The 26,617-nt window shown below is 50.7% G+C and overlaps 2 protein-coding genes across 3 annotated transcripts in view; one reads left to right on the top strand and one right to left on the bottom strand.

Annotated features, from left to right (window-relative positions):
• Positions 1–1,078, top strand: part of Sec22c (SEC22 homolog C, vesicle trafficking protein) — a 40,730-nt gene extending 39,652 nt beyond the window's left edge. The window contains exon 8 of the mRNA XM_077796282.1: positions 986–1,078. The gene's annotated coding sequence lies outside the window, so the exon portion shown is untranslated. The remainder of the gene's footprint in view (positions 1–985) is intronic.
• The window catches only part of Vipr1 (vasoactive intestinal peptide receptor 1), a 45,384-nt gene that overhangs the window by 3,295 nt on the left and 15,472 nt on the right, over positions 1–26,617 (bottom strand). The window contains exons 3-10 of one of the 2 annotated variants that reach the window (XM_026408081.2): positions 26,099–26,206; positions 8,148–8,254; positions 6,658–6,764; positions 6,085–6,217; positions 3,319–3,472; positions 2,747–2,807; positions 2,455–2,521; positions 2,019–2,110 (exon numbers count right to left, since the gene is read on the bottom strand). In XM_026408081.2, coding sequence (XP_026263866.2) covers positions 2,019–2,110; positions 2,455–2,521; positions 2,747–2,807; positions 3,319–3,472; positions 6,085–6,217; positions 6,658–6,764; positions 8,148–8,254; positions 26,099–26,206 — 829 coding nt within the window. The remainder of the gene's footprint in view (positions 1–2,018; positions 2,111–2,454; positions 2,522–2,746; positions 2,808–3,318; positions 3,473–6,084; positions 6,218–6,657; positions 6,765–8,147; positions 8,255–26,098; positions 26,207–26,617) is intronic. The other variant, XM_026408082.2, reaches the window with a different exon arrangement.

Raw genomic sequence — 26,617 nt, 5'->3', positions numbered from 1 at the left:
TAAACTCAGAAGTGCTTTGGGTGCTATAAAACAGTGCATTTTCCTTATTGGGAATGAGGACTTCTGGGAGGAAAATCTTTCCAGCTGCAGTGCCATAGGTTCAAGGCCCCTTGGGAGTATGGCGAGTGCCCAAGTTTATGCCTGGTCACTAGGGTTACTCAGTACAGCTCTCTGTCTTCAGCTTTTCTGCTGTGTCCACCTCTCCAGGAGTTGCCATCTTCCCTGGGATTGCACCCCTTTCCCGCACTCCCCCACCTCTGCACACCAATGCACACGTTCCCAGTATGCTTCTCTCATGTTGCTAAGGACCAACTCCTTCTTCACCAGTGCTCAGCAGGGTCAGCATTCACTCTAAATTCTCTCCTCTCTTCCATGGCACAGGGCTCATTCTGTACCAGTTGACCTCACAGCTGGTCCAGGCAGTGTGAGCCCATGGTTTCCTGGATGGGGGAAGTCTGGGAAGAGGTTGGTAGGGGTTGTCTCTGCCCCTATCTTTCCTCTCCGGGAAGTCAGTCCAGCGGGGAGGTGGGTCTGAGGTTCCCCCAGTAACCTGGGAGCAGAGGAGCTGGCCTTACCCCCCCCCACTCCTTCCTGGGCTTGGCTCCCACCCATGCAAGGATCCAGAGCACTGCCCACCCTTCCTTGGCCACAAACCTATCCTTCACTGAGGCTGACAGATGGAGGCTTTCTTTAAATTGAAGGCTTATGGGGAGGTGGAGAGTGGGAGCTGACAGCCCCTCCTCAGGGAGCGCCATCTCCAGCTCTTGCCACCCCTTCTGCCTGATGACAGCTGTTCCCTTCCCATCTATCTCACCCACACGGACCTGGCCAGGCCCAGCTCAGATTCTTTCCCTCAGATTCAAGCCCATATGCATGTTGGGGGAAATGAGGCTCCACGGGCAGAGGAGAGGGTGAGCGTGCACAACCGGATGTGCTGCTCCTCAGCAGATTGCAGACCCTCACTGGGCCTTCCCTTCTTCAACAGGAGGGGACGCTCCACCTACACGCCTGGCAGGCAGGAGAGGACGCGGTCACACCAGGGACGTGAGTCTTAAGTCTCATCAGAGAGAATCACACGATTCCAGAATAGAATCCTAAATCCAGCAGCTCGTGACATTATAGCTGGAATCTGGAGCCACAGCACACAATGTCGAAAGAAAAGCCGGGCCAAGAACATTCTAAGATCCCAGGACCAGAAATCCCATGTGGCACTGCCAGCTTTGTCTTGTCTGCACAGCACGGATGCTCAATCTCCTGCTCCCTTTTCTGGGCATGCAGACCCTACTCACCTTCCCAAAGCCCTTTTCATATTTTCACATTTCTTTATTTCTGCTTTTCAATCCTGTTGCTCCAATAAAAACCTGCCTCTGTCTCTAGTTGTCTCAAGCACAGGGGACAGCCCTCATGCCTTTCTAAGCAAGGAACATATTTACTATCCCATGGACATCATTCCCCTTTCTCCTTGCCTATGATCATGTGATCCTGAGCCCTGGAGAGCAGTTTTACAGGGGACTGAGTGGGTACGATGAGTCGATGCATGGAGATCCCTTAGCACATGTAAATTGCAGATGTCCTTATTATAATACTGAGTCTGAACATGGCTATCACACTGGTAGACTGGGGGGACTCCCCTAGGGCTTTCATCTGCCATGCATTTATTGCACCCCTTTTCTGTACCATGCACATGCCAGGGACTGGGTACACAGTACGAACAAGACACAGGTTATCTCTGTCCTCTTGAGCTCTGTGGCTTGACAGCGATGTGTACCTGGGAACGACGCCAGGTGAGCTAGTGGAGAAGAAGCAGACAAGGGATTCTGAGGGCAGCCTGGTGAGGTGGGCAGGGCCAAGGGACACTGGTAGGCTGAGCCAGGCCATGGAATGGCAGTGGGCAAGAGCAATGTGGCTTTTTTGGTGACTCTAGAGGTTTGGGACAGGGGTTCTTCAAGGGGATGCAAGGTGATTTGAGGGCTGGGGTTAGAGGAGGTAGGGGACAAGAGCACTGGGCCCACACTCACGAGTATGGACTGCTGTCATTCTTCCCGATATCGGGGGGTCGCAGTTTCTGAACCAGGATTCGGATGATGCAAATAAACAGGACGAAGTTCACCTGGTGGAGTGGGGACCTGGCGGTTGGTCACTCAGAGAGGGGATGTTTAGTCTTCCAGGCTGATGGCCTGTCTTTCTGGGGTTATGCTGCCCCTCACTAGCTCTTCCCTCTTTGGGGTGGTCATCTAGGACCTCTACTTCACATCTCTAATGACCGTGCCTCTCAACCCGTTTACTCTAGAGGAAGAGCTGGGGGCATGGAGATAGGATGACCCCATATCAGGCAGTGGGAAGCCTATAGTTCAGCTCTGACCTGACACTAATTTCCTGTGTGACCTGAGGGAAGTTGCCTCTCCAATCTGGGTCTGAGTTTCTCCAACTTCACGGGGTGGGAGGAAGTCTTACCAAAATGGAGGTGAGGATGGGGGCCTTTATGATCCACCACAATGAGGAGTTGATGGTGTCCCAGCACCTGATCAGAGTATGAGCAGGGGAACAAGAGATTGTCCTCAGTCCCAGAGAGTCAGCAGTCACCCCCACTGTCCCTGGCTCTGCCCCAAGCCCTAGAGACAATGGGCCCAGAGTCTGTTCTTCCCTCTAACCTCCCCTCTGGGGGACACTGTCCACCTGCCATTCCACCCAGGGGATCTCACCCAAGTGATGGAAGCCGAGGGGTGGGGGCAGGGTGACCGCTCACCCATAATCCTCAAACTGGATCCTGATGATGGTCCACACCATGGTGAATGTGCTGGGCACCCCTGTCAGGGACAAAGGAGAGAGAAAGAGAGGAGAGGGCACAGGAAGCAAGGGTAGAAGAACCGAGGGAGAGATTTAGGGCAAAGAACCAGAGAGAAGGGGGTGAGAGAAAAGGGTGTGGTTCAGGGCTGCTGTCTGTGGTTGCAAGGGGTTTTCCTTGTGCAAAGATGCTCAAGGTGGCAAAGTTGTGTGCCCCTAGGGCTGTGTCCCACCGTGAGGGACAGTCTTTTTCTAATGTTGATAGGCATCTTACAGATTAGCAGTGGCTCTGCATGTGACAGTGACTAAAGGGAAAATGGAAAGCTGATCTGTCCCTCAGAGTGACCCTAGTTGCATCTGCAGCCTAAGGGCTCCTGTCCCAGGGTCAGATATTCCAGTAACTTTTATTATCCTTGGTCAAGATCCTTGGAGGCAGCAACTAAGACTGTGGGTTGGGCTGGCACCCTCCCCCAGTGAACTTCCCAGGCCTTGCCCCCTCTGTTCCCAGCCTGACAGCCCTCCCTGGTACCATACCCCAGCCGATGAGTATGTACCCCCAGAAGTACTTCCGCTCGGAGAAGAAGGAGACGGCAAGCAGGGTATGCAGGTAGAGGCCCTCCACCAGCAGCCAGAAGAAGTTGGCCATGACACAGTACTGGAAAAAGACCACGGCTGCCTTACAGCCCACCTGCAGGGAGGAGAAAAAGGGAGTTCATTAGGGCTAGCAGGGATCCCTTATTACCCATAATTCTGCTTAGGGGCAGGGACAAACAAGTTGTGGCCCAGCCAACCTAATCTCTTTGTTGTTTTAGAATGTACTTGGTGGTTTTCCCACCATTCCTGATTTTAGATCATCTGATGCTTTGGGATAAATTAGCAATTCTTTTTTTTTTGGGGGGGTGGGTACCAGGATTGAACTCAGGGGCACTCGACCACTGAGACATATCCTTAGCCCTATTTTGTATTTTATTTAGAGACAGGATCTCACTGAGGCACTTTTGCTGAGGCTGGCTTTGAACTCAAGATCCTCCTGCCTCAGTCTTCTGAGCTGCTGAGATTACAGGCGTACGCCACTGCACCCAGCAAGTCAGCAATTTTAATGGTCCATCCATTTACGCACCCATTAGACATTTGTCACCAACTCATCTGTTCATTTGCTGTCCATGCATTTATCTATCATCTATTCATCTTCCCCACCATCAATCCATTCACTCACTTGCCTATGTATCTCTCCATTCATCTACCAACCTTACCCACTTACCCAGCTAGCCATCCTTTCACTTATCCATCCACCCATCAACCTACTCATGCATCCATTCCTCCACCTGCCTACCCTCCTACCCCTCACCTATCATCTCTTCAATCTTCCTTACTTAATCCATCTCTCTTTCTGCCTACTGAGCCACCCATGGACCCATTTACCATTTACCCATTCACCAACCATCCCATCCCCTTCCCATCCCCTGTCCCCACGCATTCATCTTATTCCAATTAGGACTGAAAGTAGCTGGGAGATATATGAGGGCAAAAGTCTTGCTTGAGTTTTCAAAAGTCTACTGACTGCTTGGGGGTACAGGCTGTGGACTGTGGAGTGGGGCCAAGGAAGTGTGGAGGAGAGACTGGGACTGAGAAGAAGGTGGAGGAGAAAGAAGTAGAAATGAGGAAAAGAAGAAGAGGGAAGGGGTGGTCATTTCTCTGGGGGCCAATGGAGCTACTGGACGAATGGGTTCCCCAGGGAGGTAAGGACAATGAAGGAGTCAGGGAGACCCTTGAGTGGAGCAATCAGTGGGTTCTGGGTGGCCCATCTGGCATGACTGGAAAGTCTTCTGGGCCTTTTGTCCCCTCCCAGAAACAGTCTCTATTTCAGATGAAACCAAGATGCCTGTGAGCCAGGGCTTAAAGCTACGCTCCTCTTCTACTTCCTTGTACCCACCCTTCTTTCTCATTCCCTTGGTTTTGAGATATCCTCAGAGAGGAGCTTCATATTCCCTCCCTAGGGATGGGAAGTCCTTCCTTAGGCCACATTTCTGTCCCTCCAGCTGCAAGGTGTGCTTGCTTCCCTACCTTTCCCCCTCATTAGCTTTACAACAAGCATACTCAGTTCTTTTTTTTTATTTATTTATTTTCTGGTTTTTATTATTTATTTTTTAGTTCTCGGCGGACACAACATCTTTGTTGGTATGTGGTGCTGAGGATCGAACCCGGGCCGCACGCATGCCAGGCGAGCGTGCTACCGCTTGAGCCACATCCCCAGCCCGCATACTCAGTTCTTTAACAGGACAATTTTCTGTGCTTTTCCTTTGCCATAGAAAAGCTTCACAGGGCTGCTAATAAAATGAATTGGGAAGACAGTTTTCACAATTATCCTCAGCAAGTGTGCTAGAGGCCGCAGGTCACTCCCCAGGCTCTGTGGTCCCTATTGCACTTGGTCCCCACCTTGTGAAATGAACACTGGGTTTTCTTCCCTTCTTCTTGAGATGCCTGAGATTCCACCATCAAAGGTTCATTCCCTGGGGGAAGGTATTGCTGACCCTTGATATTAGGTACTTTCTCTCTTGGATCATTCATGAAACAATGAGTCCTTGACCACAAGGGATGGTTCAGAGCTAGGGCCACTCTCAAGCTCTCTGTCCTATGACAGGGACACCCAGAGAGGGCGCTTTGGCTCAGAATCACTTGGAGATGAATCTCTTAGTGACTAACAATTAATTCCCTAGAGGCTCCCTTGACCTCCCCTCCTTAGGAAGGTTCAGAACTAGACCAAGGGCAGGGGAAGAACAGAAGAGGAAGGCTTCAGAACAGTGTTTGGATGGAGTCCAGATGGCAAGAGGAGGGGGTGGGGAGTAGGAAGGGTGGCATGGTGAGCAGAGCCCTGGTTGCAGATGGCAGAGAACAGAATTGGAGGAATCTTGGAAGTCCTTGTGCAGATGGGGAAACTAAGGCAGGGAATTTTCAAGGCCAACAGAATGTTAGCAGTGGAGGTAGGGTGTAGGCCCTAGGCTGTGGCTGTGAGATGTCCCACTTTCCACCTGTGTTGCTCATTGGCAGGAAAGGTCTATAAGAGGAAAGGCTGTAAGATCAGGTGCTGGGAGAGCAGTGAGATTTGAGGAGCTATCATGGAGTTGGGTAGAGGGGTTGGCCATTCCTGGAGAGAAAGACAGAAAAAGAAGAGGAAAGGAGGGCAGGGTAGGAGGAGGGAGGGAGCGAGAAGGGAGAGGAGAGAAGTAGGGAGGAAGAACAGATTCACAAGATTAAAGATGAAGGCAAGACTGAGGGAGGGATCCAGGGCAGAGTCCTCACCGAGCCCTCAGAACAGTGGTCTGAGTCTCCGCTGTCGAAGAGGGCCAAGTCTTTGATGAAGACGGCAGCAGCCCTCAGGATGAAGGATACGAAGAGATGCGTGTGGATGTAGTTCCGCGTGCAGTGGAGCTTCCTGCATGGGGCAGGCAGATAAGGGAGGCTGGAAAGACCTCGGACACTCATCCCAGCCAACATGGACCTGTGCTCTGATTAAAGGGGTGGGGCTGAGAAGCATGTGGGCTCCAGAGTACAGGTCCGGCCTCCAAGGGGGTCCCAACCCAAACTGTGGGCCCAACTTCAGGAACCCCACTCTCCTGTGCATCCGAGGAGCCTCAGCAGGGTGCACCCAACCTCTGGTGCCATATCCACAGCTATAGGCCATCCTGTGGGTGACTAAGCTGCAGCAGATGGCACATCTTGACCCCCGCCATCCAGAGGAGGCTGGCCTCTCAGGAGGGCTGGGGCAGGGACTGTGAACTAGCTTGGGGTTTGACAGTGCAGAGGCTGGGCTCAATCATGGGAATGATACTCGTTGGGACTGCTTTGAGGCCTAATGCCCAGGCGGGGTCTTACCTGAACAGGCTCAAGATTGCGGTGGCGATCAGAAGCGTGGCAAGGGACAGGCTGTAGCCGATAGTGTAGCCAGTCTTCACGGAGTGGTAGAACATTGTCTGCTGCTGCTGGAGGGAGGCAGGCAAGGATCTTGGGTGGGGGGCAAGGTGGGCTCACCTAGGGGCTCTACACTCTGCCTACTGGACCCTGGCAGATGAGGAGGCTGTGGCCCAGGGCTCCCAAGAAGAGCTGAGCAGTGCCCTTTGTGCCACCAACCCCCTAACACTTCAGTTTCCAGGACAGAACCATGTCCCGGGGTGTGGTGAGGGTTGAAGTCACTCCCTCTCTTCAAGAGGGATGTGTCAGTGAGGGACAGAATGGAGACCTCACACATTCCACTTGTTGATTCATTCATTCTTCAGTCATGTGTCTGGCCTTGCTGTCCCAACTCTGGGCTCAGGGCCCCAGGAGACCAAGGCTGCTGTCCTTTCAGACCTGCACATGAAGCTCTCTTTCTATGTAGCTCGGGGAGGCACATAGGAAGTGCAGACTGTTAAAGAAGACATGGGGCGTAATTTCCCATGTGGGGTTCCCAGTGGCTGGGGACAGCAGGGTGAGAAAAATCTAGCCTTTCTGTAGGAGACAGGACAATACTGGATCCCAAGCCTTCTCACTTGGCCCCCTCCCTCAGTGTCCTCCCTATGGACACACATGCAGAGTGACAGTCTTTTGGTAAACCCCACTTTCTCCTCCATGACCCACATTGTGCCTAAGGAGAGGTAAGGGGTTAAGAGGGATTCTGGGGAGTTAGGGCCGGAGGCTCTGGTAGGCTTCAGAAGCCTTTCAGGAAATTACTGCTCCCTTCAGAGACAGGAAAGCTGTCTGATGGGGTGTCTTGGGGTGGGGCAGATGTCATCACAGACCCACAGGGATGTTTACACCCCAAAGCAGTGAGGGGCTTCTAGCTAAGGACTACAGTTATTATCCAGCCTTCGCATCCATATTACTAAGTGGCTCCTCAAATCTCTATAGAGACCACCTGTGCTCTACTTGCTTCAGGGACAGATCCCTGTCCTCAGACTGAGGACAATGTGCCCTTTTCCTATCCTGTCCCTGATGTGATGTTGGGTATCTGAGGCTGTTTCTTTTTGCATGATCAATTTCCATCTGGACACGATAGGGTGATGGTATCTGCTTGCCGTGCCACCTCCAGGCTGAAACCAGGCTCCCTCAAGACAGTGGGGTGGCCCAGCCTGTGGTTACTGCTTTAGCTTCTGCTATGGGGACAACTTCCTGTGTGCTGTCCTCATGAACCACCCTCCACCTGCAATGCACACTGTCAGGGGGATTGAGGGGATGAGTCTCCAGAAACCCATGCTTGGAGAGGGAGTCTTGGAGGGCAGGTCCCAGGAGTCCAGCTCCTGCACACATGGCAACCTCAAGGGAGGCTGAAAGGAACATGGGTGGGCTGAGGTGAGCTGGGGGTGGGGGGAGGGTGCACTAAGGCCCACCTCATCCAAACTTGATGCCTTGTCATCCAAGCCACAGGCAATAGGGTAGGGGCCAGGCTCCAGCTGCGTCCAGCCCTCATCTGTGCAGCTGCGGCTCACGTTTCGGCCTAGATGGGAGAGAAGAGCAGGGAGGAGAGTGGCTGAGACCAGGAGGAGGGCTAGTCCCTGGAGCAGGCCACAGGGGTCTGGCTGCCTCTGTGCTGGGCATGAGGCAGATAAGAGTCCTATTCCCACTGACTCCTGGTGCTGCCAGGCTCCAGCTGTTCTCTTTCAGACCCTCAGGGCACCTGAGGCAGGGAGGAGCCCCTTCAGAGTGCCAGGGGACCTTCTGAACAGACAGCAGAATCAGATCATACAGACCTGGGCTTAGTCCTACCCCCTGTCATGACCAACCCTCATTCCAGGGGAAATGTAAATTCTATTATTGTCACAGACTCAACTGGATCCTCATCACAGAAGGACCCCTGACCCTTGCCATGAGCTGAACACTGACCCTTGTCACTGGGACAGAGCTCAGGCAGGAGGCCCTATCAGCCTAGTCCTCCTTGGTCATCCTGGGTGGGGCTGTGAGGCCATGTCCTCCCACATGTTCAGATGTGCTTCTGGAGAGGGACCAAAGGTAGAGGTGGACAGGGTTGGGGGGTGGAGGACACCTGATAAAGGTACAGATCTGAAATTCTCATAAATGGAGAAGTAAGGGGTTCCTGGCAGGGGAAACTGCAAGGCAATGCATGTGAGAGGGCACTCAAGCAGGGCAGCACTGCAGGATCTTGAAGCTGAAACAAGTTGCGGCTGGGGCTCCAGGGCCCGCTCCATCAAGTCTCTGTGCAGCAAAGGGCAGGATTGCCAAGGGGCATGTGAGGTGAGGGGTACACCAAGGCTCCCCACTCTTCAGGCCTAGGGAGGTGTCTTCTCCCCTCAGAGAGAGGGGAGGGGCTGAATAGACAATGGGGGGGACAGTAGAGTGCCCCTCCCCCATAGGACCACCACCACCGTCACCATCATCAACAGCAGCAGCAGTAGCCTCATCATAATGGCCAGTTTTGACCTTTCCATGTGTCAGAGTTGAACAGAGCACTTTAATCCTGCTCCCACCCAATGAGGAAGGTAACTCCATTTCACACTTGAGAAGGGGAGGCTCCATGAGGTTGGTACCTTGCTCAAGGTCACTCATAGGGCAGGGTGGAGCTGAGCTGGTCTGTTCTCCCAAGTCCTGTCAGGTAAGCTTGTCCCTCGCCTGCACTGAGGGGACCTGAGAACTTGTTTCCATGTCCAGGTGCAGAGCCACAGGAGGTGTCGAGCTGTCCTGTGAACTCAGGGAGGGTCTCTGTGCAAGAGTGTTTTAATATTTCCAAATTTTGCCCTGTGCCTGGAATATACCAGGTGACTCCATAGTCACTTTTTCTGGAGCAGGCCACAGGAGCCTCCCGACATTGCTTTGAAAGAAGTCCTTATCTTCCTACTTTATGTGTGGGGCCTTGGGCAGCTGGGGCTTGGGGAGGAGAGCCAGTGAGGAGCAGCCCTGGATAAATGGCCTGGGGACTAGGTGGCTGGGGGAAGGGCATTGGGCTGGGTTTCCTGCCTAGGCAGGCTCTGCTGCCCAGGATTCCCAACCACACTGCCATAGAGCTTGCAGGACTGAGCAGTCTCTAGTAGCCCCCTCTCAGCCCTCTCCACTTCCTGTCATTGTGGCTGAAGGTGGGCCAGGCCTGCAGCCTTCAGCAAGTCCCTTTCAAACTGCAGCTCTGCCTCACCCCAGTTCTAAGGATTATACCTAAGGCCCCGAGGCCATGCCTCCCACTCAGGATCAATTCTTCTGGGGACTCCACCCACTAGGGATTGGGTAAGTAGAAAAGAGGGACAGGCCAAATCAATCAGCCTTGAAGCAGGGACATTAAAATATTGGATTCCCTTTTTACCAGATGGATCAGGGCTCAAAAGATCAAGCTCAAGGACAGAGCGGGCACCTGATATTATCATACTTATGCATACCAAGACTGGGTGACTCATGAGTGTCTACACAGTAGCTTCACATGCTGTGTGTGTGTGTGTGTGTGTGTGTGTGAGAGAGAGAGAGAGAGTGTGTGTTGGACAAACATTAACGTGTTAAGGCCAAGGATTGGGAGTTATCACTAGTCCTGCAAAAAGATGGGGAACCAAAGACTAAGAGAGGAAGTAACTTGCTCAGTCACAGCAAGAAAGCTACAGTCTCAAGCCAGCCTGACTCCAGATCTATCTGGGCTCCTGGCAGTGGCCAAAGGGAGCCACCTTGTCCTCTGGAGCCATGGCCGCTCTAGGTAATAGGGGAAGGGAGAGCAGGCGGCCTCTTTGAGGAGCCTGGGAGAGTGGCCTAGGCCACAAAGAGAGCTGCTCTTGAGGGGATTTCAAAGGCAGTCACCATGGGACCCAAGGAGCAGCCAAGTCTCTGCCATTTAGCTCTGTGTCTGCAGGGGGGATACAGGGGGTGGGAGGGAATGGCCAAGGGACTTTAATCCTGAGCTAACAGGGATGCCCCACATTCTGTTTCCTCCCACTCACCAATGGCTCACAAAGCAGTCACACCCCTCTCCTCTCCGGGGGTTCTCTGTTTTCTAAAATTTGCTGCTCAGTGACTTGAGCCAGAAATTAGGAAATTTTTGTTTCTCCTCTCCTCCTCCAGGATCCACAAGTCCTGTCCCAGATTCTTTTTTCTTCAATTCTACTGTATCTTGTCTTCCCTGGCTTAGGTAGGAGTCTCCTGATGGGTCTGTCTGCTTTCCTGAGCCTTCCAACCAGATCACTACCCTGAGATAGCTAGAGGGATAGTTCTGGCATCCATACCTGACCCTAGGGCTCTCCTGTCAAGATCTGTCTAGGGTTCCCCATCCAGTTAGCAAGTGTAAACTTCTTAGGTTGGAATCAAGAACTGGGTAGGGGAAAGAGGGTGCCCACAGGCTCTGCAGACGTAGCTGACATAGACTGTGTATTTGTTTTTCAAACCAAAATAACCATCTTATTTTTTATTCTAAAAAAAAATCCTTCAAATATTTAAAGGTAAAAAGCCCCACAGATGAAACAGGTGCAGCAGTGCATGCCTGTAATCCCAGCTACTCTGGAGGCTGATGCAGGAGCATTGTGAGTTTGAGACCAGACTGGGAAATCTAGCAAGACCCTATCTCAAAAGGTCTGAAGATGTAGCTCAGTGGTAGGATAATTGCCTATCCTGCTTGAGGACCTGGGTTTCATCCCGAAAACCAAACACACAGATATATGTATGCATATTACAAACTAAAGAAATAAACCACCATAAACATTTTGGTACCTTAATGAGCAATCACTTGCCTAGCCAGCCCCTCTCCCCCAGGTATTATATCCAGCCTAAATAGATGATTCTAACCCACCAAGATTTTTTATCTTCTATAAGCTTTCTTTGACTTTTCCTGTAGAACCAGGTCATTTCCTAGGGGAGTTATCCAAAGGGGCAGAAGAACTTCATCCCTATCCCACTCTTGCAAACATCCCCCTTTGGAATTTAAGGCCAGTTCCTCATGCCTTCTTTGCCTCAATGCCCAGATATGTTTTCAGCCCCAGCCACAGTCTCCGTCATTTTTAGAGTGAGGTCCTCTGAGTTAGCTGTACAGGTTGTTCACTGCATGTGACATCCGGCTGATGAATGACAGACTAAAATTGACTTCACATTCAGGTTGCCACTCAGTGAGCTCTGTTGAGAGGTTGATTCCACCTGAAAAAGACCTGCTTTTTTCTCATTTGCACAAAGGCATTGAATGGGTCCTGTTGAGGCCAGCACCCTCAAGGTCAGCCAGATGGTGAACTGGAGTCTGAGTTCTTAAGCAAAGGAGCTGCCTAGATACATTCCGGCAGGGACAGAAGGAAGTAGCACATGGAGAGGAAGCATTTAGTTGATGCTTGGAGAAGGCTGATTGCCAGACTCTGCTCTTGGGACTCAATATGGGGTCTGCTAGAGGAGCTCATCTCCTACCAGCCCAGGTCCTAGGTCCTCACTGGAGAAGGGCTGGATAAGGGGGATGCTGACCTGGAATAAGGCACACCTTACTGCTTCCAGATTCTTAGAGGGCGCTTCAAGGTCTGTCCTTCACAGTGAAGGTCACAACCCTTAGCATTGAGGGAAAACCTGGCACAGGCCAAAGAGACCATTTGGTCTACCTTCTCTCTCCACTTTACAAACAGGAGAACTAAAGTCCAAGGACTAAAGTCACATGAAGTGAGGGACCTCTGCTGGAACCTTATCAAGGCCCTGATCTTCCCTCCCTCCCTCTGCCTCCTCCACCCTGCTCCACCTTTAGTCTTCCCCATCCAATCTGCTCTTCTCTCAGTCCTCTCCATCCATCCAGCTCCTCCATCACTCATACACCCCGATTCCCCCTCAGTCCTCTCAGTTCACCCTGCTGGACCCTCACTCCTCCTCATCCACCCCCCTTCTCCCTGTGTCTCCCACATCCACGCTGCTCCTCTCCTCCATCAGTCCTCCTCATTGACCCTGATCCTCCCTTACTGCTCCTCATCCACAACCATCTGGCTCCAAACACCGTCCTCCCCATCCACCCTGCTCATCCCTTAGGTCCTCTTCATACACCCTGTTCCTCCCCCAGGGCCCTCCATCCTTCCTCACACCTCTACATTAACCATGCTCCTGCTTCAATCCTCTCCGTGACCCCTGAACCCCCTCACTCCTCTTCATCCACAGCAAACCTAGTCTTCCCTCAGTACTCACCATCCAGCCTGCTCTTCCCTCACTCCTCCTCCCTCAGTCTTCTCTGTCCATCCTGCTCCTCCCTAATTCCTCCTCATTCACCCCATTCCCCACAGAGTACTATCTTACACACCAATTCTTTTTTTTATTGGTTGTTCAAAACATTACAAAGCTCTTGACATATCATATTTCATACATTTGATTCAAGAGGGTTATGAACTCCCATTTTTACCCCATAATCAGATTGCAGAATCACATCGGTTACACATCCACATTTTTACATATTGCCATACTAGTGTCTGTTGTATTCTGCTATCTTTCCTATCCTCCACTATCCCCCTCCCCTCCCCTCCCATCTTCTCTCTCTACCCCATCTACTGTAATTCATTTTTCTCCCTTGATTTTTTCCCCTTTCCCCTCACATTCTCTTACATGTAATTTTTGTAAAACAATGAGGGTCTCCTTCCATTTCCATGCAATTTCCCTTCTCTCTCCCTTTCCCTCCCACCTCTCGTCCCTGTTTAATGTTAATCTTTTTCTCATGCTCTTCCTCCCTGCTCTGTTTTTAGTTGCTCTCCTTATATCAAAGAAGACATTTGGCATTTGTTTTTTAGGGATTAGCTAGCTTCACTTAGCATAATCTGCTCTAATGCCATCCATTTCCCTGCAAATTCCATGATTTTATCATTTTTTAGTGCTGAGTAATACTCCATTGTGTATAAATGCCACATTTTTTAATTCATTCATCTATTGAAGGGCATCTAAGTTGTTTCCACAGTCTAGCTATTGTGAATTGTGCTGCTATGAACATTGATGTAGCAGTATCCCTGTAGTACGCTCTTTTAAGGTCTTCAGGGAATAGTCTGAGAAGGGAAATAGCTGGGTCAAATGGTGGTTCCATTCCCAGCTTTCCCAGGAATCTCCATACTGCTTTCCAAATTGGCTGCACCAATTTGCAGTCCCACCAGCAATGTACAAATGTACCCTTTTCCCCACATCCTCTCCAGCACTTGTTGTTTGACTTCAGAATGGCTGCCAATCTTACTGGAGTGAGATAGTATCTTAGGGTGGTTTTGATTTGCATTTCTCTGACTGCTAGAGATGGTGAGCATTTTTTCATGTACTTGTTGATTGATTTACACACCAATTCTTCCTGACTCCTACTCATTGACAAAATCCTGCTCCTCCCTCAGCCCTCTCCTTCTACCCTGATCCTCCCCAAGTCCATCTTGTCCTTCCCTCAATACTCGACATCCAGGCTGTGCCTCCCTCGGTCCCCAATATCCACTCTGTGCCTGCCTCTACCCTCTTTCCTGCTCTCCCCTCCGTCCTACCATCCATCTGCCGCCTCCCTCATTCTGCCCTGTCACCCTGACAACTCCTCAGGTCTTCCCCATCCACACTGCTCCTCCCTCCGTCATCTCCATCCATCTGACTCCTCCCTCAATCCTCTGCACCCATACTGCTCCTGCCCCAGGACTACATTGATTACCCAGCACCTCCCTCAGTCCTCTCAATCCACCCTCATCCCTCCGTCCTCTCCATTGTTCTGAACTTCCCTCGCTCCTATTCATCCATGCCCCTCCTGCCTCAGTCCTCTCCATCCACCATCCTTCACCCTACATTCCTCATCAGCACTCCACATCCAACCTGCTCCTCTTTCCGTATTGTCCATCTGGTCCTCGCCTCCCCCTCCTAATCCATGCTGTTCCTCCCTCAGTCCTCTCCCTTTACCGTGTTCCTACCTCAGACCTCTCCAGATAGCCTGCAACTCTCTAAGGCCTCACGCGCTCTCATTGAGAAGGAATGTCCATGTGCCCTCACCCCCGACACTGCTCCTCGCTCTATCCTTTGCATCTACCCTGCTATCTGCACATTCCTCTCTGTTCAGCCGATTCCTCCTTCAGCTCTCTGCATTCGACTGCTCCATGCTCACTACTCTTGACACCTTCCCCAGTCCTCTTTGTAGACTCTGATACTCCGCTGGCCTCTCCATCAACCCTTCCCTTCCCTCACTCATGCCAAGCCACTTGGCCCATCCCTCATTCCTCTCCATTCACCCTGCTCTACTCTCACTCCTCTCCAACCTTCCTCCTTCTTCATTCCTCCTCATACATCTTCATTCACCCTCATCCTCCCTCTTCCTTCTTCATCCGCACACATCTTGCCCCTCCGTCAGCCATAACTTGCTGCTCACTCCCTTCATATCCAACCTGCTCTTGTTGTGCTCCTCTCCACCCAGCCCCATTTCCCCCCTAACCTCTTGCTTTCCTTCCCGGCTCCTCCTTCCCATCTATCCTCCTTCACCTTCACACTACTCATCTAAAAGCAATCCTGTTCCTCCCTCAGTCCTCTCTATTCAGACTGTTCTCCTTCATCCTTACCCATAAAACCTGCTCCTCCTTTAGTCCACTATATCCACCACCTGCTCCTCCATAATTCCTCACCCACAAAAATTCTCACTGTATTCCATTCACAGTGATCCTCCCTCAGTCCTTCCTATCAACACTTCCCTTCCATCTTGCCAACTCATAAAAAGAGCACTCTTTAGGGTTAGGGAGATACGTTAGTGTGCTTCTCCCAGTCTGTTTCTCATCCAATCCTTTCCACCCAATCTGGTCTGCTCCCAGTCCTCTTCATCCATCTTGGGTCCTCCCTCACTCCTCTCTATCAATCCTGCTCCTCCCCCAGTCTTCTCCATCCATCCTGATCCTCCCTCATTCTTCTCTATTCATCTTCATGTGAATGAAGAAAACTGAGCACTCCTTGCTCAGTTTTCTTCATTCACATCATTCGTCCTTCTCTAGGACCTTTCCATCCCTGTTGCCCCCCACCTCCATGTTGTCCTCTGCATCCACCTGATGCATTCCTCTAATTCAACCTTATGTTCCTTGCAGTTGTCTCCAGGCATCTGGCTTCTTTGGTCCTCCCCATTGACTCTGCTCCTCTCTCAGTTCTTTCCCCTGAACCTACTCAACCTTCAGTTCTTGATCCCGAATGTGGAAGGGTCAGGAGGCAGCATGGTGGATAGAGAGGACCAAGGCGGGAATAGTACGGTTGGAGATGTCTACCTGGAAAGAAGATCGTTGTGGATGAAGGGAAGTGAAGAAGGAGCAGTGTGTAAAGGAAAAAGAGATGAAAGAGAAATGCGAATGAGGAAGAGGGGCATGGTGGATGGAGAGGACAGAGAGAAGCAGGATGGATGGAGAGGACAGAAGGAGAAGGAGAGCTAAGATGATGAGGAGGGTTGAGGGATCAGGGTGGACAGAGAGGACTGAGGTGGGAGAAGGATGGATGGAGAGGAGTGAGAGAGGATCAGAATGTATGACTAGAACTTAGGTAAGAGCAAGTCCAGATAGAGAGGCCTGTGAGAGAAGAAGGGCTGTGGCAAGTAGGAGTGTTGAGAAAAAGGATGGATGGTTACTTGTCCATCCATCAGTCCTCTCTGTCCCTCCAGGTCTCCCTCAGATCTCTTCAACCTCCTCCTTCAGACCTCTCCTAACATCCCACTCCTATAATCAATCCATCAATACCTTTGTTTCAATCTATTCCTCTCCCAGTCATCTCCATCCATCTATATCCTCCCTCATTCCTCTCCTTCCATTCAGTTCCTCCCTTGGTCCTCTCCTCCCAATGTGTTCCTTCACTCAGTCTCCTCTGTCCATCCTGATCTTACCTTAGTCCTCTCAATAAATCCTGCTCCTCCCACAGTCCTTTCCATCCATCCTTCTCCCCCTTAACCCTCTCCTCCCATCCTGCTCCTCCGTTAGTGTGCTTCTCCCAGTCTGTTTCTCATCCAGTCCTTTCCACCCAATCTGGTCTGCTCCCAGTCTTCTTCATCCATCTTGGGTCCTCCTTCACTCCTCTCTATCAATCCTGCTCCTCCCCCAGTCATCTCCTAACCAATCCTCCCCTAGTCTTCTCCATCCATCCTGATCCTCCCTCATTCTTCTCTATTCACCCTACTCCTCCCTGAATTCTCTCCTCCCTCAATCCTTCTCACCCCAAATTTCTATTTCTCCCTCATTCCTCTACATCCATCCAATGCTTCCCTCACATATCTCCCAATCTGTACTTTTTCCAAGTCCTTTCCTCTCATCCTGTTCCTCCCATTGGTCTTCTCCTCCCAATCTTCTCCTACCTCCAGTCCTCTACATCCATCGAGCTTCTCCTTCAGTCCTCTCCATTCTCCCCCTCATCACTCAGCCCCCTCAACCGAATCTACTCCTCATCCAGTCCTCTCCATCCATCCTGCTCTTCCTTCAGTCTTCTCCTCCCAATCTCTTCCTCACCTCACCCCCTCTATCAATCCTGATCCTCTCATTCCTTTCCATCTATCCTCCTTCTCAGTTTTCTCCTTCCATTCTGTTCCTCCCTCAGTTCTCTCCATACATCCTGCTTCCCCATCCGTGCTATTTTTCCATCCTGCTCTTCCCTTGGTTCTCTGCACCAATCCTAGTACTTCCTTAGACCTCTTCATTCATTATTCTCCTCCCCCAGTAATCTTCTCTCAATCTCTTTCTCATCCAGTCCTCTCCACCCCCTCATTCACCCTCATCCTTCTTCATCCTTCTCCTCCCTCAGTCCTCTCCATCCATGCTGCTCAATGCTCATGCCCACTCCTCTATGTTTCTTTTCATATGATCCTCTCCAATCACCCTGAAACAGAATGTGGAAGATCTAGGAAGAAACATGGTGTGAGTAGGATGGTTAGGAAGGACTGAATGAAAAGAGGGTTGTTTTATTGGAGGAGCAGTGATGGAGGAGCAGTGTGGAAGGGAAAAGGGATGGAGGAGCAATGTGATGAGGAGGCATGATGGAGGGTCATGGTCAATGTAGAGGGGAGGGTAAGGAGTGAGGATGGAGCATTAGGGTGGAGAGGGATGAGGGAGAAGCAGGACTGAACTGAGGAATGAAAAAGGAGAAGGAGGGATATGATGAAGACGAATGACGGAGAAACAGGATGGATAGAGCGAGCAGAGAGGAACAGGGCTGGATGGAGAGGACTGAAGAAGGAGGGCTATGATGATGAGGAATGATGGAGGAGCTGGGTGGATGGAGAGAACTGAAAAAAGGTTATGGTGAGGGAGGACTAACAGGAGAAGAACGGGTGGAGAGGACTGGGGTAAGAGCAGGAATAGATGGAGAGATCTATAAGATAAGAAGGAGGGCTGTGGGGGTGAGGGGTGTTGGGGGAGCAAAACGAATAGTGAGGACAGAGGTGACCTGTCTATCCATCTAGCTCCTGGCCCAGTCCTCTCCATCCATCCTACTCCTCCTTACAAAATTTTTTCATTTCTCCTCTACTTATACATCCCTCCTGGTTTTCAGCTTTTCTTCCCAATCTGTTCTCCCCCAAGTCCTCTTCATTTATCCTGCTCCTCCCTCAGGACATCCCATCCTGCTTGCTCCTCCCTCAGTCCTCTTTATCAGTTCTCCTCAGTTCTCTCCTTTCACCCAGCTCCTCCCTCAGTTCTCTCTTCCAATCTGTTCCTCCCTCTAGTACTGACATCCATTCTGTTTCTTCCTCACTACTCTCCATCCATCCTGCTCTCCTTCATACCTCTCCACCCATTCTGCTCCTACCTCACTCCTCTTCTTCCAATCTGTTCCTCACCCCAGTCTTTTGCATCCTTGCTGATCCTCTCATGTTCCTCTTTATCTATCCTACTGCTTTCCCAGATCTTTCCATTCATTCTGTTCCTCATGGAGTCCTTTCATTTTAATGTGTTCCTCTCTTAGTCCTTTCCTCCCATCCTGCTCCTCCTTCACTCTCCTCCATCTGTCCCGCTCTTCTCTTAGACCTCTCTTTCTAGTCTGCTCCTCCCCACAGTCCTCTCCATCCACCCTGCTCCTCATCTTGTCCTCCCAATCTGTTCCTCCTTCAGTCCTCTCCAACCATCCTGATTTTCCTTCATTCATCTTTATCACTGCTGCTCCTCCCTTAGTTATCTGTTCCTCTCCTAGTTCTCTCATTCTATCCTGCTCCTCTCTCAATATTCTTCTCCCAATATATTTCTCATATCAGTCTTCACCACCCATCCTGATCCTCCCTCTCTATTGTTCATCCATCCTGTTTTTCCCTCAGTCCTCTCCTCCCAATATGTCCCCCCATCCCTAGTCCTCTACACATATCCAAAACTTTCTCATTCCTCATCATCCATCCGGGTCCTTCCACACTTCTGTTCTTCCATCTCGCTCCTCCCTCAGTTTTCTCCACCCAACCTGCTCCTCCCTAACTCCTCCTCAGCCTACACATTTCTGTTTATTCCTCACTCCTAGCTATCTGTCTTGTGCTTCCCTCATTATTTTCTTCCAAGTCTGTTCCTTACCCTGAGTCCTCTCTGTCCATACTGATTCTTATCCACTCCTCTCCTTCTACCATGTTCCTACCTCCCTTACTACTTTCAATTCCATCCTGCAGCTCCATCACTCCTCTACATCTTCCCTGCTCCTCCCTCAGTCCTTTCTATCCATCCAACTCTTCATCCAGTCCTCTCTGTATACCCTGCTACACCCTGAGATGTCTACTTTCAATATATACTTCCCCTGGTCCTCTTAACCCATCCTGACCCTCCCTCATTCTTCTCTATCCACCCTTCTCCTCCTTCAATCCTCTCCATCCATAGTGCTCCATGCTCACACTCACTCTTCTACACTTCTCCTTACATAGTTCTCCCCACCCACCTTGAACAAGGATGTGGAAGAGTTAAAAAGAAGCATGGTGGATGGAGAGTACTGGGGTGGGGGAGACGTAGGATGGTAGGAGAGAAGTGAGTGGATAAAGGGTTGTTGTGGATGAAGAATAGTGAGGGAAGAGCAGTGTGGAAGTGAAATGTGGATAATGAGAAGGAATGAAGGATCATGGTCAACATAGAGGAGAGAAAAAGGAGTAAGAATGAATCAGTACAAATGGACAAGACTGAGGTAGGTGAAGGATGGATGGAGAGGACTGAGAGCAGAACAAGGCTGTACAGAGAGGACTGAAGAAGGGAAAGGGCTATTTTGAGGAATGATGGAGAGAACTGATGTGAGGAGCAGAATAGATGGAGAAGACTGAGAGAGGAGCAGGGCTGGATGCAGAGGACTGAAGAAGGAGGGCTATGAAGAGGAGGAGTGATGGAGGAGCAGGATGGATAGAGAAGACTGAGGAAAGACATTGAATGGAGAGGGCTAGAAGAAAAAAAAGGGCTGTGGTGATGAGGGATGTTGGAGGAGCAAGATGGATGCAGTGGCCTGAGCTGGCCTGTCTATCCATCTGGCTCTGGGCTCAGTCCTTTACATCCATTCTGCTCCCCTCTCAGTCCTCTCTATCCATCCTGCTCCTCCTTCAGTCATATCAGCCATTCTGCTTATTCTTTAGTCCTCTTATCCCAGTCTCTTCCTCCATCCACCCTCTCCAGCCATCCTGACCACCTCATTCCTTCCTATGCATCCTGATTCTCAGTCCTCTCAACCCAACCTGACCCTCCCTCACACACCCTCACCCAAAAGTTCTGTTTCTCCCCTATTCCTCTCCATCCTCCTCCTCCTCCTCCTTCAGTCCTCTCTTCCCAATCTGTTCCTCATCCTTTCCATCTTTACTATCCTCCCCATTCCTCTTCATCCATCCTGCTCTCCACAAATCTTCTCCTCCTCATCTCTTCCTCACCCCAGTCCTCTCCATACACCCTGTTTCTCTCTCAGTTCTCTACATCTAATATTCTTCTCCTCTAGCTATCTCAAATAATCTGTTCCTTCTCAGTCCTCTCCTCCCAATCTGTTCCTCACCCCATTCCTTTATATCCATCCTGATCCTCTTTCACTTCTCTCCATCCATCCTTCTCCCTCCATCCAACTTGCTCCTCCCTAACTCCTCCTCACTCCAAATTTGTTTCTCCCTCCCCTTCAGTCTTTTCCTCCCAATCTTTTCCATAACCTACTCCTCTCTATCCCTCCTGATTCTTCCCCTTCCTCTCCTACCATCCTGTTTGTCACTGTGTCCTGTCAAATCCATCCTGCTCCTCTCCTCCATCCCTCAACTCATCTGTCAGTCCTCTCCATTCATCCTGTTCTTCAATCAGTCCTCTCCATCCATCCTACCTTTCCTTCAGCGCTCTAAATCTACCCTGCTGTTCCTTTCGCCCTCTCTATCCCTCCAGATACTTCCTCAGATGTCTACTCCCAATACTCGTCACCCTCATTCCTTCCATCCCTCCTCTTCCCTCCCTCTTCTCCCTCTATCCTGCTCCTCTCTCATTCCTCTCAATCATTCCTGCTTCTCCCTCAATTTCCTCTTTAGTCCTCTCCAGTCATTCTCCCTATATCTTACCCTATTCCTCTCCAGTCCTTTTTATCCTTGTGATCCTCCCCCATCCCTTTCCATTTATCCTGCTTCTCCCTCAGACCTCTTTACTCATCAGATCCTCCCTCAGTCTTCTTATCCCAATGTGTCCCTCCCAGAGCCCTCTCCTTCCATCTTGCTCTTTCCTCAGACCTCGCTTCCCAATCTACGCCTTCCCCTAGTTAACCTCCATACAACCTGCTCCTCCCATGGTTACCTTCTCCCAGTATTCTCCTACCTCTAGTCCTCTTCATCCATCCTGATGCTCCCTCAATCCTTCCGTCCATCATTATCCCTAGGTTCTCTCCATCTATGATGCTGCATTCTCATGCCCAGCGCTCTACACTTCTCCTCATATGATCCCCTCCAACCACCCTGAATAAGGATGTGGAAGAGTTAGAAAAAAGCATGGTGGATGAAGAGGACTGAGGAGGGAGTATAATGGTTAGAGAGGTCCTAGAGGAAGGAGAGTTGCTGTTGAGGAGCAATTAGGGAGGAGCAGTATGGAAAGGAAAAGGGATGGAGGAGCAATGTGGATGAGGAGGGGCAATGGAGGGTCATGGTGGATGCAGAGGACAGAGGAAGGAGTGAGGACAGAGCAGTAGGAGGAGAGGATTGAGGACAGAGCAGTAGGAGGAGAGAGGATTGTGGGAGGAGCAGGGGGGATGGAGAGGACTGGGAGGAATAGGACTAGACAGAGAGGACTGAAGAAGGAGGGCTTTGAGGAAGAGGAGTATGGAGAAGCAGGATGGAAGATGAGGCCTGAAGAAGGAGCAGGATGGATAGAGAGGACTGAGATGGCAATAGCAGCAGGTTGAAGAGGACTGAGGTAAGAGCATGGCTGGACAGGGAGGGCTGTAAGACAAGGAGGTCTGAGGTTAGGAGGGGTGTTGGGGGAGCAGGATGATGGAGTGTAATGAGGCATCCTGTCCATCCATCCAGCTCCTGGATCAGCCCTCTTCATCCATCCTGCTCCTCCCTCAGTCCTCTCCACTAAACCTGCTCCTCCCTCACTCCTCCTCTGCCACAAATACCCTACTTCTTTTGTCCTTTCCATCCATCTTGCTTCTCCTTCAGTATTTTGCATTCACACTGATCCTCCCTCACTACCTGTCAACCTTGATCATCTCAGTTCTCTCCCTCCAGCCCTGCCACTCCACCATTCTTCCATATGTGTCCTGAATCTCTCCATGCTGCCCTCCTCCTTCCAAACTCCCTTCATGAATCCATTCATCATTATCCTCACCCATCCTTCTCCTCCATCACATCTCCTGCTCCAAATCCATTATGTTCCCCCTCTTTGTCCTGTACATCCAGAGAACATCTTCCTCAGTCCTCTCCTTAGGCCCTGCCCTCCCCTCCTCTTCCTCATGATCAGTCATCGTCTCTCAGTCTTCTGCCCTCCTCCTCCTTCTCCCTCCTCCCTGATCCTCCCTCACACCTTCTCCTCAGCCTTGCTCACCCCTCCAGCTTTCACTCACCTGCTTCATTCCTCTGTCCTCCTCACTCTCCTCATCATCTCCTCACCCCTCTCCATCACTTCTTCTCCCTCAGGACTCTTCTTCCATCCCACTCTGTCATCAGTCCTCATCAACTGTCCTTTCTTTGGTCCTCTCCGTCAACCTTCCCTTCCCTTTCTTCTGCTCATCTAAATGGCTCATCTCGAAGTCTTCTCCATCCACCCTGCTCTACCCTCAGTCCTCTCCATCTTTCTCCTTCCTCATCCACCTTGATAATCCCCCACGATTCTGTTCACCACCCTTATTCCCCCTCTTTCCTCATCTGCATACTTCTTGTTCTTGTACCAGGCATCACCATCCAGCCCTGCTGCTCTCTCATTCCTTCATATCCAACCTGCTCAGTCCTCCCCGTCCAACCCTGTTTCCCCCCACTCCTGCTTTCCCGCCCAGTTCTTCTTTCACTCCTCCCCCATCTATCTTCCTTCGCCTTTACTCTTCTCATTTTTTTTTTTAATTTTTAATATTTATTTTTTAGTTCTCGGCGGACACAACATCTTTGTTGGTATGTGGTGCTGAGGATCGAACCCGGGCCACACGCATGCCAGGCGAGCGCGCTACCGCTTGAGCCACATCCCCAGCCCTACTCTTCTCATTAAAGCCATCCTGTTCCTACCTCAGTCCTGTCAGTTCAGGGTGATTGTCCCCCTTTCTACCCCACACAACCTGCCTTTCTCCTACAGTGCACATTCCCCACTGCTTGTCATTCACAGTGAAGCTCCCTCAGTGTTCTCCATAAACCGTGCTCTCCCCTTGCACCACCTCATAAGTGGTGTTCCTGTGTTCCTTCCTCGGTCCTCTCCATCCATTTCCCTCCGCACTTAGTTTCCACATTAACATCATTTTCTGTTATTCATCCTCACCAATCATGCTCTTCCCTAGGACTTTTTCATTCCCTTTCCTCCCTCAGTCTTTTTCATCTGCCTGGTTTAGCCCTCTGTTCTCCTACAATCCCTTCGGTATTCTGCATGTATCCAACTCCTCCCTCAATCATCTCATTCCACCCTGCTCCTACTTCAGCCCTCTGGGTTCAGCCTGTTCCCTGGTGGCTCCTCCTCATCCTCCCTTCTCCTCCCTCAGTTCTCTTTATTCACACAGTCCTCCCTCTGTCCTTTCCTTTTAGTGCTGCAACTCTCATTCCTCCTTACCCTTCATGTTCCTCTTTCTGTCTTGTCCATCTGTATTTGTTTTCCTTAAGTCCTCTCCATTCATCCATGTCCTCTCTTGTCTTCTAGGTCAAGCTGGTTGCTCCCTCAGTCCTCTCCCTTCACCCTGCTCCTCCCCTAATCCTCTTCATTTATGCTGCTCCTCGCTCAGTCCTCTCCATGTATGCTGTCCCCATCCTCTCTCACCTTCCACACTGCTCCTCATGTGGTCGTCTCCAACCATCCTGATCCAGGATGTGTAGGAGAGAGGAAGAAGCATGGTGGATTGAGAGGACTGAGGGAGGAACGGGATGGCTGGAAAGGACGGCAGGAGGAGAGAATTGTCACAGATATGGAGCAGTGAGGCAGGATCAATATGGTAGGAAAATCAAGATGGAGGAACTATGTGGACCAGGCAGACCTGGGGAGGCACGTGGCAGATGGAGAGGACACAGTGAGGAGGAGGAAGGAGTAACAAGGATGGAGAGGACAGAGGGAGGAGCAGGATGGGTGGAAAGGATTGAGAAAAGAACAGGGTGGATGTATGGGTCCAAGGCGGGACCGGGGGTGGATGAAGAGGCCCGAGGAAAGAGGAACAGAGCTGTGATCAGTAGGAGTTATGGAGAAGGATGGATGGAGAGAGCTGAGGAGACCTGTTTATCCATCCTGCTCCTCCCTCAGTCATCTCCATGTAACTATGCTCCTCCCATACTCCTCCTCTATCCTGCCCGTCTCTCGGTCTTCTCATTACACCCCTTTCCTCCTTCAGTTCTCTACACCCACCACAATCCTTCCTAACTCCTTATCCCACAACTATCCCCTCTTGACTCAGTCCTCTCTGTCCATCATGCTCCCCTGTCTCTCTTCTCTCCATCCATCCTAATCCTTTACCAGTTCACTTCACCACGTTGCTCTTCTATCCATTCTTTCCATATTCTCTCCTCCTTCCTCAGTTCTCTCCATCCATCCTGCTATTCTCTGGATCCTTCCTGCCCCCTTATAGCTCCTCCTGTACTTTCCTGCAACTTGGACTTGTGTGGGGTGTATGTAGACTCTCTCTCTGTCCCCTCTCTCACCTCCACACTGTCATTACACAAACCTCTCACACTTTTCTCCTCCACCACAGTTTCTAACTGAATTCAAGCCACCATCAAATATTGCATGCCTTGTCATTGAGTCTTCCCATTTCCCTCTCAGAGAAACCAGAGTTTCCAACAAGAACCTAAATTGGACCGTGCCTGTCCACTGCTCAAAATCCCCTATGGCTTCTCACCAGACTTGGGACAAAACTCACATAGGCCATCAATGCCCTGCAGAATCTGTATCTACCTTCACCTCCTTCCTCTGAGCTCCAGCCATGCCATCCTTCAGGGGTTTCCTTAAATGTTTATTGTACAGTTAGTGATTCTCTCTCACACTTATCCCCTGGCTTAGGATCTCTGCCTAGTGACCCTTTCTCATCGCCAGCTCTTCACACTGTAGCTGAAGCATCACCTCCTCAGAAATGCTGTTTGAAACACCTGCCTTACAGTGCCCTCACTCTCTTCTTTCTCCTTCCCAGAACTTCTGACCCCTTATGACGTATTTGTTTATTGCCACACTAAATGCCTCTCCAGCTAGATCCTTGTTCCCAGAGGGCAGGCAGAGGGTGGTTGTTTCCAGTGTCCCCTTCCTACTGTTTTCTAACCCTGTTCTTTGTGTACTAGCAGGTACTTCATCCACTGAAAGGAAGAATGAATGACTGTGTGTTGGAGGCTTCTAATGACTCAGGAGCAAGAAAACCCACTTCCTAAAGAGTTCCCCCCCACCTTTTTAAAAAATTTCTGTCTCACATGTGAACATTCATTTAAGCAGAACAAGACAATGTGTGTAAGCAAAGCTATATGGCAGTTTCATGGAGCCCAAAAGATCATCGGCTCCAGGCAGCAAAAGACTGAATCACAACCAACCCAAGACAACAGGAACATGGGAGCCATAATTTAATTAAGCACCTGTCAGTCAATCAGTTATCAATTGTTAAGCAAATATTTAGTGAGCCCTTCCCACATTCTTATCTCTCTGTGAAGAGCTAATCAAATCCCCTGAGTCCTTCAAAGATCCAGTGTTGTTGCTTCCCTGTTAAGGACCCCCCCCATCACTTCAACCCTTTTGTCTACATCCCTTTACCTTTCCCCTTCCTTGAGAAAGGGAGTCCCTACTCCAGCAGGCTCACATTTACCCACCAAAGCTCCTGCCCTTCAGACCAGGATTCTTACCTTGAATGGGGGAGAAGAGCTTGAAGATGAGGGGGCAGGCCAAGACGACCACCTGGCCGCGAGGGGTAGCTGGCCAGCAGGTAAGGTTGTCCCACATCTTGCTGCAGCCTGTGTGGTGAAGGCAGAGGACACATGGGTCACCAGAGAAGCCCTGGGACCTGAGCTCATAGGTACCACTCTATTCCTCCTCCGGACAGTCTCTTACCTTTGAGGAGCTCCAGTCTGAGAGGGGAGGCACAGACTTGCCAAGGCTGTTCAGGACATGTGCTGACAGGGAGAGGGGAGAGAAGGCATGACTACCACTCCATGGTCCTCGTGAGGGATGGAGTGCCCCTTTGGGGTGGGACTCCCTTTCTCACTGTTTATTGCAGTGATGGAAGGCTTCATCTGGTATTTGATGGGCAGTAACCAGGGATGCCAGGCAGGTGACCTGGATGGTCCTACACAGTGATAAATCCTCTTACATTCTGCATGACTTTCAGATGTGCCACTGGGCCTCTGTGTAGATGAAAACCTTTT

Source organism: Urocitellus parryii, chromosome 3 (assembly GCF_045843805.1).
Source record: "Urocitellus parryii isolate mUroPar1 chromosome 3, mUroPar1.hap1, whole genome shotgun sequence".
Taxonomy (NCBI): domain Eukaryota; kingdom Metazoa; phylum Chordata; class Mammalia; order Rodentia; family Sciuridae; genus Urocitellus; species Urocitellus parryii.
The sequence above is the reverse complement of the archived record's forward strand: the minus strand, read 5'-3'. Positions and strand labels throughout refer to the sequence as shown.